Source organism: Lipomyces oligophaga (assembly GCF_038497815.1).
Source record: "Lipomyces oligophaga strain CBS 7107 unplaced genomic scaffold V1516scaffold_1, whole genome shotgun sequence".
Classification (NCBI taxonomy): Eukaryota; Fungi; Ascomycota; class Lipomycetes; order Lipomycetales; family Lipomycetaceae; genus Lipomyces; species [Lipomyces] oligophaga.
This window is the reverse complement of record NW_027117785.1, coordinates 1605424-1618432: the sequence shown is the minus strand read 5'-3', so window position 1 is coordinate 1618432 and position 13009 is coordinate 1605424. Positions and strand designations below refer to the sequence as shown.

The 13009-nt window shown below is 43.0% G+C and overlaps 6 protein-coding genes across 6 annotated transcripts; 3 read left to right on the top strand and 3 right to left on the bottom strand.

The window, feature by feature from the left end:
- Window positions 1-80: 80 nt before the first annotated feature.
- On the bottom strand, window positions 81-1391 carry V1516DRAFT_698530 (WD40-repeat-containing domain protein; the record flags this gene model as incomplete). The annotated part of the gene is made up of 5 exons (XM_066924107.1): window positions 81-421; window positions 471-657; window positions 713-806; window positions 852-1012; window positions 1082-1391. The coding sequence occupies 5 exons, from the start codon at window positions 1389-1391 to the stop codon at window positions 232-234; spliced, it is 942 nt and encodes a 313-aa protein (XP_066780078.1). The 3' UTR covers window positions 81-231.
- A 1396-nt stretch (window positions 1392-2787) lies between these two features.
- Window positions 2788-4594, top strand: V1516DRAFT_618494 (Carboxylesterase; the record flags this gene model as incomplete). The annotated part of the gene is made up of 5 exons (XM_066919411.1): window positions 2788-3020; window positions 3072-3203; window positions 3254-3456; window positions 3512-3651; window positions 3704-4594. 5 exons carry the CDS (start codon window positions 2788-2790, stop codon window positions 4592-4594), a joined length of 1599 nt encoding a protein of 532 aa, XP_066780077.1.
- Window positions 4595-4792: 198 nt separating this feature from the next.
- V1516DRAFT_661966 (mitochondrial 54S ribosomal protein bL32m) lies at window positions 4793-5368 on the bottom strand (the record flags this gene model as incomplete). Its single annotated transcript, XM_066920410.1, has 1 exon — window positions 4793-5368. One exon carries the CDS (start codon window positions 5366-5368, stop codon window positions 4793-4795), a length of 576 nt encoding a protein of 191 aa, XP_066780076.1.
- A 188-nt stretch (window positions 5369-5556) lies between these two features.
- V1516DRAFT_71454 (septin-like spn2) lies at window positions 5557-7207 on the top strand. Its single transcript, XM_066924337.1, has 6 exons — window positions 5557-5858; window positions 5927-6055; window positions 6114-6333; window positions 6411-6624; window positions 6674-6770; window positions 6819-7207. Exons 1-6 carry the CDS (start codon window positions 5744-5746, stop codon window positions 7064-7066), a joined length of 1023 nt encoding a protein of 340 aa, XP_066780075.1. The 5' UTR covers window positions 5557-5743; the 3' UTR covers window positions 7067-7207.
- Window positions 7208-7818: 611 nt separating this feature from the next.
- Window positions 7819-9126, top strand: V1516DRAFT_618101 (Zinc/iron permease; the record flags this gene model as incomplete). The annotated part of the gene is made up of 2 exons (XM_066919392.1): window positions 7819-8490; window positions 8632-9126. The coding sequence occupies 2 exons, from the start codon at window positions 7819-7821 to the stop codon at window positions 9124-9126; spliced, it is 1167 nt and encodes a 388-aa protein (XP_066780074.1).
- Window positions 9127-9342: 216 nt separating this feature from the next.
- Window positions 9343-12856, bottom strand: V1516DRAFT_645654 (uncharacterized protein). The gene is made up of 2 exons (XM_066920175.1): window positions 12014-12856; window positions 9343-11944 (listed from the first exon to the last, which is right to left on the bottom strand). Exons 1-2 carry the CDS (start codon window positions 12510-12512, stop codon window positions 9513-9515), a joined length of 2931 nt encoding a protein of 976 aa, XP_066780073.1. The 5' UTR covers window positions 12513-12856; the 3' UTR covers window positions 9343-9512.
- Between the last annotated feature and the right edge of the window lie 153 nt (window positions 12857-13009).

Genomic DNA, 13009 nt, shown 5'->3' with positions numbered 1-13009 from the left:
TGGATATTAAGCTTGATTGTCATTTGCTGTACATTATCGCTGAATATCCTGATTAAGATTATGGTTCATCAAGAATTGGAAGGAAACTGGTTATACTCCCAACTATCAATGATTGGCAACTCACCACAAACAAACATGCGTATATTCATAGATTTTATCACAATACATGTATTTACAACGCAACGCAAGAGATAGTGCTCTCAGATATCATAAAATACCATACAATATCACTCAAGTTCCGCTAGCTTCTCTGTACCAGCGCAACACTTTATCTGTACCAGCACTTACAAAACCTTGTGGGCGACCCGTTCCATCGGTCTTGGTCCATTTAGCAGTCCAAACTGGTCCCTCCGCCTCATTCTGGGTAGCTACACACTCTCTATTTTCAATACTCCAGACTTTTAGTGTTTGATCGAAGGAACTTTATAAACTTAGCAAATACAAACTTAGCCAATGACAGTTTCTCTTACCTGGTGATTATGTGCTCTCCATTGAAATTCCAATCCAATGACATGATCCATCGGGAATGACCTGGTAAAGTAAAGACCATTTCTCCGGATTTAACGCTGTAGACAGTAACTATTCTTGAATCTCCAGCTGCAGCTAGAAGTCGAGAACTGGGAGAAAACGCAACTGAACGAACAGATTTTACATGACCTAAAGCGAGGATTAGAATTTCCACATATTTGTACCAGACACGGAAAGCTCATACCCGCAAGAGAATGAATTAGTAATGCAGTCTCTGTACTAAAAATATACAATCCTCCGTTCTCATGACCCGACGCAATATAGAGTCCATCATTTGACTAGAAGGTCAGTAATATGTCTCTCCCGTGAGAAATAGAACATACGTAATCCACGCAAAGACCAGGGGTGCCTTTTGTTTCTAAATATCCACAACTAACAAAACCTTGGTCATCCCGCGCAAATACGGAGATATTTCCATCAATTGTTGTTGCAGCCAGATACTGACCATCAGAAGCAAGCGAGACCGCCCAGAATGTTACTTTCGCTGTTTTAAAAATTAGTGAGAACCTAGACGCAATAACATCATCAAAATAGAACAGTAGAAGTCACCTACGATCGCTCAATGTTATCAGGTGATCGCCTGAGGAAAGAGTCCATACAGAAATAGAACCATCGAAACCAACAGCAGCAAGTAAGTCGGCTTGACTGGACACAGAAACGTGATGGATTCCCACGCGATGAGAGGTCGAAATCTCACGAACAAGCTCGTGGTCAGATGACAAAGCGTTCCATACTCTTAGCTTTGAATCCCCAGTCGCAGAAACTACCAACTTTGGTGAAGTCGCAACAGCAAATATGTCGGTGGGATGATCTGTACACGTTAGAGAGATCAACGCCGAATCTAAGGACGAGGGACTTGCCATTATCACTAAGCGCAGATGTGAAATATTGCTTACTCTATTATGATATTGTAATATAGTTAGTAATAATCAATCTAAATTTGCTTACAGTAAGCGAAATAGAGACAAGGCTTGATTGACCGGGCTAATTTCGAAGAGGGGATTGACAAACCATGATAACAGAGCTAAAATTGCATTGAGGTCCACGATTCCGCGACCCAAATAATCACTGCGTATAATATTTCTTTCTGATATTAATCAGAGTAATCTCCTACCTTCTTAACCTAAAATATAACGCAACTGCAGTACTACTATATTTCGATCAATTACTTAGCATAAGTTTTCTCATACTAATGAGCAATCACGTGGAGAAGACAATTGGGAGAACGCGTTAATAATCTGCGACGAGAGTGTGTGGGGAGCAAGCGATCTGCGGTTTCGATCCATTGACTTCTCAATCTGGCAATTACTTTTCTCGGTCGAAGAGCGAAGTTAAGAGGCATGGATTATTCGAAACAGCCCCATTTAGCTAATAATTTTGCAATTATTTTACAACTAGTTCACTTTTAATCCAGAATTGGTTCAGAATTGGAAAGATGCACAGGAAACTTTAAGATGAACACTCGCTGGTTCTAATAGACTACCGAAAGTCAGATATAATCTCTTTCAAGAAAGATAACTTGTTGCGGAAACAAAGACTGGGTGAGACATTTTAATTTTTCCATGAATTTGCTATCTATAGCGTTTATTTCCGCAGCATCTGTCTGGCATTACGTGTTCGCAGGTCTGATTCCGTGGATAAACCAATTTCTAGAAACCTCCGCTATCTATCTGCTTGGGAGTGGATCGTCCCGGAAACTGCCTTTGGTATCTAATTCAAGCTAATTTCAATTTACCGAGAACGAGATGAGGCTGGTATCATTTATTTTAGATTGATGTGCGTTGGGATCTGTCTAGTTTCTGTCCGAGTTTGGACGAAGCCTGACGAAGTTTGTCTGCATACGCTCAGCGATTACTTTTAGCCTCCAAGTAATATTCTCAACCTTGCTAAGTAATCTAGTCACATTTCTGTTGACAGAACCCCGAAAGACAAAGTTTGATAATGGCGGGGTCGACCATTGAGACGACAAGTTGGTCTTACTACCTTCTGAATGTTGTCGCTGATTTCCCAGCCAAGATGAATTTTTCATAGAAGTTCGTGCGACTGATTTTGATCGATCATATGGCTGCATTACAAGCTTCTACATTTCATCTTTATGATCCGCTGTGTGACATTTCGACAGCATTGGCATTGACACATACTGTTCTTGCCGATTCATCTGTGCCCACTCTCGGAGTACATAAGCTGTTCAATTCTCCTTGCTCTGAAATCTTGATACAGTGCATGTTTCCTTACTAGTGAGCCTTAGACGATTACGCCATGCCATTTGTTTTTCAATATTTTGTCTACCTTTGGCTGTTGCTTATTCGAGATGTGAAAGCAAAATATACCTGCTCAGGCCCCTCTTGCACAGTCTCTACCTCGACAGGAAATTACCGTGGGCTTAATAATTCCGATGGAATCCAGTTCTTGAGTATTCGCTATGCCCAACCACCATTGGAAAATTTAAAATTTGCAGATCCAGTTTCTTTCTTGCCTAGCGCGTCCATGATGTACGCTTGTTAGAGTAATTTACTTTTGATTTTGGTATTAACCTCGACCAGCTATGACGCGACTCAACTTCCACCGTTTTGTATTCAAGGAAACTATGCAAACGAGTCTGAAGATTGCTTGTATTTAAATGTGTTTCGACCCAAGCAAAATTCTTACGAAAGCAGTCTGCCTGTCATGGTCTGGTACGATATGAAGATGCGTAGCTGAATATATTAATATCTAACGTTTAAAGGGTTCATGGAGGTTCATTTACCGAAGGCGGTTCTGCTGATCCCGTCATTTACGGAGCATACCTTGCAAATACAAAGGGAGTCATAGTAGTTACAATGAATTACCGCTTGGGCTTATGGGGACTTTTTGACGATGGCAACAGTACTAATTTTGCGCTGAAAGATATTCTTTTGGCATTGGATTGGGTAAAGCAGAACATTCAATGTAAGAGACCACTGTTAAACAGAAACTTCGCTTTCGTACTTATAAATTGTACTAGACTTCAATGGAGATGCATCGAGCGTCACTTTGGCCGGCCAGAGTTCTGGCGCGACAGCTGTTCGAGCAATGTTATCGTCCAGTAAAGCTGTAGGATTATTCAAGTATGCAATTCTGCAATCGGATCCGATGAATTATGGAGTTAGTTGCATTGCGTTGGACATACTAGAATTACACATTAACTTCCTTTCAGTGGTATCCGCGAGAAACTTCAGCGTATATTACTTCACTAGTGTACAATCAGACAGGTTGCTTCGACCTGGACTGTATGCGGACACTGTCAACATCGGCAATTTTGTCGGCGCAGGAGTATGTGTTAAGCTGTGCTCCGACGCTGAAGTTGAATGTTAGTTATGCGACTCCTCTTAGTCCAATTATCGACGAAAATATTTTGATGCAGGACTTCTCTGTCTATCTTGAAAATGATAACTTGCCCGTCCAAGTACCTATTATGATTGGAACAGTGAAAAACGAGTCAAACCATATTATCGAAGGAGTATTACCAAGTCCAGTTCCGGTCTCATACTATTCAACTGTTTTGGCTGAATTCTTGGGTAATGAGAGGGCTGACGAAGTTGTTGAAACAGGATTGTTTGCTCCGTCAGAATCTGCTGATGACTCTACAAGGATTTGTGCCGCTTATTTTTCGGGTTTGTTTTACTGGACATGCCCGGTGGAGCAGAACTCGGTCAAACTTGCATCCTTACTCCATAACAAGGTCTACTTGTATGAATTCCGACTAGGAATGACGTATCCAAATTTGACATCTTTGAGTATGTGTGAATTTCCGAACGTCTGCCATGAATCTGATTTATATCCTTTGTTTGGGACATACTCTCCGATGGTGATGGATTCGCGCCAGAAGCGATTAGCCGCCGAAGTCCAGGAACGATGGACAAGCTTTATGTCGACGGGTTCACCAAATTCCTCAAAGTATCCGCTGCAGTGGAGTCCTGTCGATTCGTCATCCAAATTGAATTTGCTGATGTTGGGCCGAGAGAAGACTAGACACCATATGTATGAAGAAGAATGCGCAGTCATGGGGACAGCGGTGAAGTATGACTATCAGCTGTACTCTCAATAATTGATTGCTACTTAGCTTAATCGAGGAACTGTTGAATCATTTGGGAATTTGATAGTAACAAGGAAGACTGCAGAAATTATATATTAGTTTCGAAGATGTTTTAAACCTGTAGGACAAGAAGTAAAAGATTTTGAATTTGATTTGAATTTGAATCTGAATTGTGTATTATGTACAACATGGATATGCGCAAAATCATGATCACTTTAATCTACGATTTTTGCGTAATGTTTCGAAAGGAAACATCGGAAGACGATCCTTTTTCTGTTCTTCTTTCATAAGCTCGTACAAGAACTTTCTCGTGCTGGGAATGGACGAATGCTGCTTTTCTGTGAGTTCGAGGAATTCCTTGTCGATTGACTCGGGGATCTCAGATTCCGGCTTCGAAAAACCTCCCCTTTCGGCTGTCCAAACTTTACGGATCTCCTCGTGACAAGGCGTACAGACAGTATGTGCACGTTTCACTCGTCCGCAGCCAGGACATTCAGTTAGTGATTCGACTGGCTTGATTTTCTTGTTTCCGTTCTGACTCCAGCGAATGTGCCTTCGTCGAAGAGAGACTTTCTTTTTCGGCGCAGCAAGAACAATTCCAAACGGATTCTTGCCTAATCCTAGTCCGAGATCAGTAGGTAGCGGAAGTCGTAGGGTGATTGAGCTCGGAAACGGAAGAGCATTGATCGTCGAGGATAACTGAGATACTATGGTCCTAGGGAAAAGACCCCACATAGCACTTGCCCATGGCATTGACGCCGGTTGGCGAAGGACGACGGAAGACATTACCAAATTGAATCAATTGAAATATTTCCTGTCAATTAAAACCAAACATGTATCAGCTCAATATTCTGAACAAGCTATGGAAAACTTTGAAATATTTCCAGCTGATTTTCAGGATATACATCCAAATTTTCCTGACTCGATACACAGTACTCAAAAGTGTAAGCAGGCATAAACGCGACACGTTTATGCATATCCCAAAGCGGATTAGTGTACACGCCGCGAGTGTTCCCGACAGGCCAAAAGGGACACAGACGCGTATTGTGCAACCACGATCGGGGCAGTAGACGAAGAAATTTTAGATACGTTGCTGATCCAGAACACGATTAGTTGGAGTTAGTTTAATAGAATAGAAATTTGATTGAATCAACTGCGAATATGGCTACGACAGAAACCATTCAACCTCGAAGCTATGTCGGGTTCGACAGTATTACTTCTCAGATTGAGAAGAAGATGCTCAAGCGAGGATTTCAGTTCAACATAATGGTTGTAGGTATGTTAAGAAACAGATGGAAATAAGACGTATTGGAGAATGAAAAATAGACTGACTATAGTCTATAGGCCAATCGGGACTCGGAAAATCGACTTTGATCAATACTCTCTTTGCTTCCCATTTGATCAATAGCAAGGGTCGCACGTCTCCTACACAACCTATCCCGCAAACAACCGAAATCCAGACAGTTTCACATGGTACAGAAAAATTCCCTACTGATATATCCAAAATATATACGATTCTAATTTCGATTAGTCATTGAGGAGAAAGGTGTACGTCTGCTGCTTAACATCGTTGATACGCCTGGTTATGGAGACAAAGTCAACAACGAGCGATGCTGGGATCCAATTGTTAAGTATATACGAGACCAGCACTCGGGTTATTTGCGGAAGGAGCTCACTGCTCAGCGCGAGATATATATCCCTGATACACGCATTCACTGCTGCTTGTTTTTCATAGCTCCCACTGGCCATACGTAAGTTTTCCCTTTTGAGACTGAGTTCAGACAACAGAGAAGTTTCAATATTTGAATGACGGACTGACAGCGAGTAGTCTTAAACCCATGGACTTGATTGTACTCAGGAAACTGATGGATATCACGAATGTGGTTCCAGTTATTGCCAAATCTGATGCTTTGACTCCATCTGAGCTGGCCGGATTCAAGGAGCGGATTCGCGAAGAGTTCAAAACCAATAATCTGCAGATGTACCCATATGACAATGATTTGTTAGATGAGGATGAGCGCGCCATGAATGCGCATATTCGAGTAAGTTGCTACACTAATACAGTAGTCCCGAAACTAAGGCAATACATAGAATATTATGCCATTTGCTGTTGTCGGTTCTGAAAATGATGTAGTTGTTGACGGGAAGCTTGTTCGCGGACGCAAGAGTAGATGGGGAGTTATTAATGGTATGTATGAGGGAATAGTTAACAAAAGCCAAGATTAACAAGAGCTAGTTGAGAATGAGAACCACTGCGAGTTCACTCTTCTGCGCAACTTTCTCACCCGTACGCATTTGCAAGACCTAATTGAGACGACTGCTCAGGTGCACTACGAGAACTGTCGCTCGAAGCAGCTTCTTGCGTTGAAAGAAAACAGTAGCAACGCTGCCGCCGAGCGACGTCCTATTAGTCCGCCGGGCGCGCATGGCAACCCGGAATATCAAATGCGTTCGGCGTCGGCAGCCAACAACAGCACACGTTAGTATGAGGGTTTTGCCGAACAAAGATCTTTCCAATCTTGATTTGTTGTTTGTTTTGTGTTTGGCTTCGGATGGCGGACGCCGGGTTATAGACGCCGTGTACTAATGAGATGTTTTGTTTTAATTTTGACCAGTCATGTTTGTGGAAGGAATTGTTTGCGGAAAGAACTGCAAAGGTTCTCTCGAGTATGGTTAACTTTGTTTGTATCGACTTTTAGTTGTGTGTTTGCTTTGAAGCCTGGTTAATTTGAATTGTTATTAGTAAGGTCTTTCTAACAGAAGCAATGGTAGTCTATCGCAGTACCTCTTCTATCTACTTGTTAATATCTCATCCAACCAGAATTCGGCTAAAACTTTTGATTTTAACTACTCAAACTTGGACCTCCGCCGGAATTCCACCAGCCCACAAGAACCTCTTAAGACAACAAGGTTCTTATCACGTGACAGCACTGTGTGGCTGTTTAGGCGTAGGAGAACAGTTAGCTGGCTGGTTTAGGTGCTCTTGGACTGGAAATTGTTTGGTTTAAAAAGCCAGCGCCAGAACTAGTTGCGAATAGGCAGGCAAATAGTAGGTGGAAGAACGGCCGAATCGGACACGATATCTGGCGACATAGAGATTGGCACAGCAAGATAAGAAAATACGACAGATCAATTGCTTCGCTGGATTTTCCGTTTCGAGACCTGTGTCTGCTTTAGTTTACTCTCATTTTGGCAGCTGTTGTCGAATCCTACGATACAAAAGAACAGAGTCTATCATGTCGTCTCTACCAGAAGGCTGCGTTCCGCAGGACACGAGCGCGTATTCGCTCCCTTTGCGGTTGTTCTCCGTTTTTGCAGTGTTTGCAGTGTCCAGCGTCGCTGTATTTTTGCCAGTATTTATTCAGCGCTATGTCAAGTCTACGTCCGATTCGCACCACACAACGGAGTCGGTGATGCTAGTGATCAAACAGTTTGGTGCTGGTGTTATTGTGGCGACTGCGTTCATACATCTTTTACCTGATGCTTTTGAGACGTTTGATGACCCGTGCATTGGTGAAATCCAGTTCGACGCCTGGCCGGGGCTTCTTGCACTTGTCGGTGTTCTCATCACGTTTGTCATCGACAACCTCGGCCACCGGATTGTTGCAGAGCGGATCCGTAGCGCATGTTTGAAGCTTGAGCAAGATTCGGCAGCTCGACCACTGCTCGCGAGGGAAGCCGGACACGACGCCGAATCACATTTGGACAGCCTTTCTGTTGATTCTGAGCCCTCAACTATTGCTGCGCTATCACAAACCCCGAAAAAGAGCGGATCGTTTGCAACGTTTGATTCAATGTCAGGCTCATCCAGCGGTCATTTGCATTCACACGGTGGTAATAATAAGGGCTCTTTGACCATTGGTCACGTACATAATCACGGACACACTTTTTTTGAACTGGAAGACGAGGTTGAGGAGAGCGGTAGCGACGAAGACGATAGACCGGATCTCGAGGCGGGAGCTATTCCGTCCAGCGAGCCCGCTAATAATGATTCTATGCACCGACAAAAACACCATCATCATCATCCATACAGTGGTCCGGGTGGCGAGGATCTTACGGCCTCGATTGATAGGCTTAGCTTGTATGTGCTCGAGGCGGGAATTATTTTCCATTCGGTTTTGATTGGTGTTACGCTATCTGTGACTAGCGAGTCAGCATTTTTGTCCTTATTCGTCGTTATCATGTTCCACCAATTTTTCGAGGGTCTCGCATTAGGTTCCCGGATCATGTCAGTCAAATCGTTGTCCCCTTCCCGAAAGTATTTTTACTGCTCTTGGTTCTGTATGATTACTCCAATTGGGATGATCATCGGTATTATATGGCGAGGTAGCTCTCTTACTACTGCAAGTGTTTCTCTTTGGATAATGGGTTCTCTCAACAGCATGTCTGCTGGCATCTTACTTTGGGCAAGTCTCGTCGAGCTTTTGGCTGAAGAATGGATACACGGCGAGCTGCACGAGGCTTCTGTTGCTCTGAGTACCGTCGCTTTCTTTGCAGTTTTATGCGGTGCGTCATTGATGAGCGTCTTGGGTATTTGGGCTTGACGTTTGTGCCGAGTTAGAAGAGGAGAGATTGTATAGAGTTGCCGTATTTTTATACTATTTTATCTATCATCTTTATTTTGGAGTCATGGAGTTTAAATAAATGCATTCTCACCCAATCAGTTCTTCGTACAATTTGCAGAATAAAATAAACGTTAATTTCTGATTACTGAAATAAATTTTCTTTTTAATTTATGAGTTTAAATATTTCGCAGTCGTTTAAATAATGTTGATCTAATCCATTTATATCTACCAAGAAATTATTCAAAAATATTATTGGTGAAAACTCACAATGGCAATAACATCCAAAAATCAGCAGAAATATGTCAATAACCAAAATACCAAGCAATAAAACCAAAAAACCTAGAAATAATATTTCAGCTGATTTTTTAATTGCTTGCTTGCTTGATCAACTTTCCGGTCGCATCGCGCCCGACAGAAAAGTCTTCATCATCAACATATTCCACGCTCTTGCTCACTTTTACAAGCCCCGTAGATCGCTTCTGGAATGTACTCCAGCGCGGCATGTAATGACGCAGTTCGTCGATACTCGGAAGTCTACCCAACTCGTACAGGACCTCGTCCTCGGGAACTCGCGCAGTCTTATTTACACTAGACGAAATCGAAAATTCAGGATCAGCCAAGGGAGGCGGCGACTGAGGTTCCCACTCGTCGTAGTATCCAATCACAGTGATCTGCGATACCATCTCCGGCGTCAAAAGCTTCGCGTCTTCGCCTTCAATAGCCTTGATCCGTAGTCGGAACGGATGAGTCCCGTCGCACTGACCAATGAAAAAGTTGCAGCGTGTGAAAAATTCAACTCGTGGGCCGGTCGTGTTAAATGTTAAGGAGTCTGAAGATACAGGCATTCCATATGGATAAGTAGGCGTCGCAAGAACCTCCACTGAAAGTGCAGTTAATCCAGTATATTCAAAAAATGATTGCGGAATCAACAATTCGCCACCTCGCGAATGACGAACCCAGACTGATAAGGTGTAGGCTGCATGCTCTACATCCTCCTCTGCTTGCACAGTAAGAAGATCAGACGAATCTTCAATTGTAGAAATGTAAGGAGTCATTGACAATGCTGGCCATGTACATTCTTGTAACTCTCCTTTCTCAGGGCTCGTGCAAACAATGTTGTTGCTAGCACGTGCAGTAGGAATTTCATAAGCAATCTTTTCTAAATATCCTGGAACTCCACGAATAAGCATCCGTCCAGCATCACTCCAGTTAATCGAATTTTCAACAGTATAGTCAATTTGCTGCTCAATGAAAACCTTCAAAGGCGAACCAGAATTGTAAGGGAACGTGCTAAGAGTTGAAGACAACAACGAAATAAAAGTAACGAATACAATCGCACATACTGGGAAAGTGAATATTCCCCGTAATCCGACAAATCTTGAGATGAATGGCGTCAAGTTCATGACCAACAAAAGACTGAGAAGCGTTACTACAAGGTAAGGAGCTTGATCCCATGATCCTTCGGCAGCACCATAACGAAGGGCATTCAGCGAGAAAAACAGTATCTGCAAAATAGTGATGGAAGGCAAGAAAATGGCTGAGAAAAATTCTCCAATCAAAATCAAAGCTTCAAACGCATCTGTGGATTCATTCAAAATAGTATAGGCTTCTTCTTGCTCGGTCGGGACTAAAAGAGTGTCTTCCTCATCAGATGCATCTTCATTCTGCTCTGAGCGAGGAGAAGGATCACTAGGGGAAGAGCGGGTGGGTAAAAGTCCCCGCTTGGCCAGACGGATAGATCGGTAAGCTTTGTAAAGATATGGCGAAATGTTGATCAAAATCGCGAAAAATGTACCAATATACATCAAAATAAAGATCAAAGGGCCATTTATATCAGAGGACAACATATAAATGACAGAGATCAAAGCGAAGATCCAGTGGATCGTGAAAATCTCAAGATAAGTACCAAGCTGAGACACGCATGGGAAGATATAATCTGACAGACCCACGAAAAGCATTGACGTGATAACAGTAGTCAAAGCAATTAATAAAGCCGGCGAGTCGGATGAGTAAATAATTCCTACATTAGCATGAAGAATAAGATTAACAACAATTAAGTCTGCAGCTATGATTGCAAACAGAGATATTGGAAATCGGAACCACCCTTGTTTGGTTAACTTCAAAATCCGTTGTACAGAGACCAAATAATAGACGAGACCTCCAACAATAACAGGGCAGAAGATAAGAGACAGAAAAGCGAGAGTAATCACACCTCCACGTCTCCATACCAAACCATATTTGCCGAACAGGTCGTAGTATGATCCTTCGCCATTGGCATTCTTAGCATTCACATTGGGAAGAGAATCTGAGGTCATGTATTCAACAATGGGTATGGTGATTTCAATTAAATAGCGTGCTGATCCTTTTCTAGCCGAGCTGGCAGTATCAAAGGGAGTATGATATAAAGCGCGAGGCTTATAGAAATCAATATCAATACCCTTTAATCCATTGGAGTCATAAACGGACCAATCCGTAGCGCTTTTAATGACGCCTGATTTAAAGAAGTCTTGTAGAAAAGAAGTGCCAAAAGAATACGGAGACTTGTTGAACGCTTTCAATACCTGGAAATTCGATCCACGAAGAATGACTGCCCTTCCACCAGCACCAGCACCATCGATGTTTAAGAAATAATCAACTGTCTTGGCCAAAGGATGCGTCATGAACTGAGCGGCTCCATAAAGCTCGATTTCTTCACCGGTGTTGAAGTTGAGAATAAGGGTGCGATAAGGGCGCGAAACAGAGAATCTTCTAAAGATTTGGAGTAATGTGATGGCTCCAATTGCGTTATCGGTAGCACCTAATTAGTAAATTAGCAATGAAGGGAAATTAAATCTTTCCGAAGAAGAACGGAATTGGAGATAATTACCATAGCCTGTAGAGACTGAATCATAGTGGGCAGAGACAAGAATAGCAGGTTCATCGGAAGTACCATTGATCACAGCGTAAATGTTTTCACCTTCCCAGTAGCCATGACCCTCATCCCTCAAAAGCTTAGTTACGAGAGAGCCATAAGAATGATCAACAATTTCAATAAAAGAAGTGTCGGAAAGGTTAGACATGATGTCTTCGATGACATCGAGCAAATAATCCCGAGTGTAACCGTGCTGGAGCGAGTTGTACGGATGCGGGAGAACGGTGATATTTTGGACATCGCCCCAGGACTTATCGAGCTCCTCGTCCGTGACATACTCAGCACGGGGAGGAGTATCGTCAAGACGATTGATGATACTATCGTTTTCGATGTTGTACAGACCAACAGCAACGAGTCCGTAAAGAGCCAGGAGAGCGACCAAGGTGACCGAGGTGAAGGAGACCGTATGGAAGAAGCGCTCGACTGAGAGCCGCGAGCGACTGAAGAGATTCATGATATCAACGAGCGGAAGTAAGAAATACTGAAGATGGGGATGATGATGACGGCGCCAGTAACAGAGGTAGAGTCTAGACGGTGAGAATGCAGAGAACTGCTGTTTGGGACCAACAGCGTATCCAGATGAGATGGGCAGATAAGATATTAACCCGGCCTAGCAGAAGAAGCAACAGCGAGCGCAATTGGGCCGAATCGAGACCGGCAGCTAAACAAAATCTAAAAAACAGTGCAGAAAATAACCCACAGACAGAATAGGTCTCTTAACACCGAGAATTTGTTCCAGCAACACCGTAAAATTTAGCAGTCTGACCGGACAGAGGATAATGTGGGCAGTTAGAAGAGAGGAGAGAGGATGATAGTAACTACGCTCGAGATCCTGGCGGAGACGATCCTCGACCGGACTTCGTTTCGGAATTAGCCCCTTTCCTTTGTCATCGTGAGGACATTTCACGTGACTGGATTGGCCGCATTTGGCGGACAGGATGGCTGAGAGGA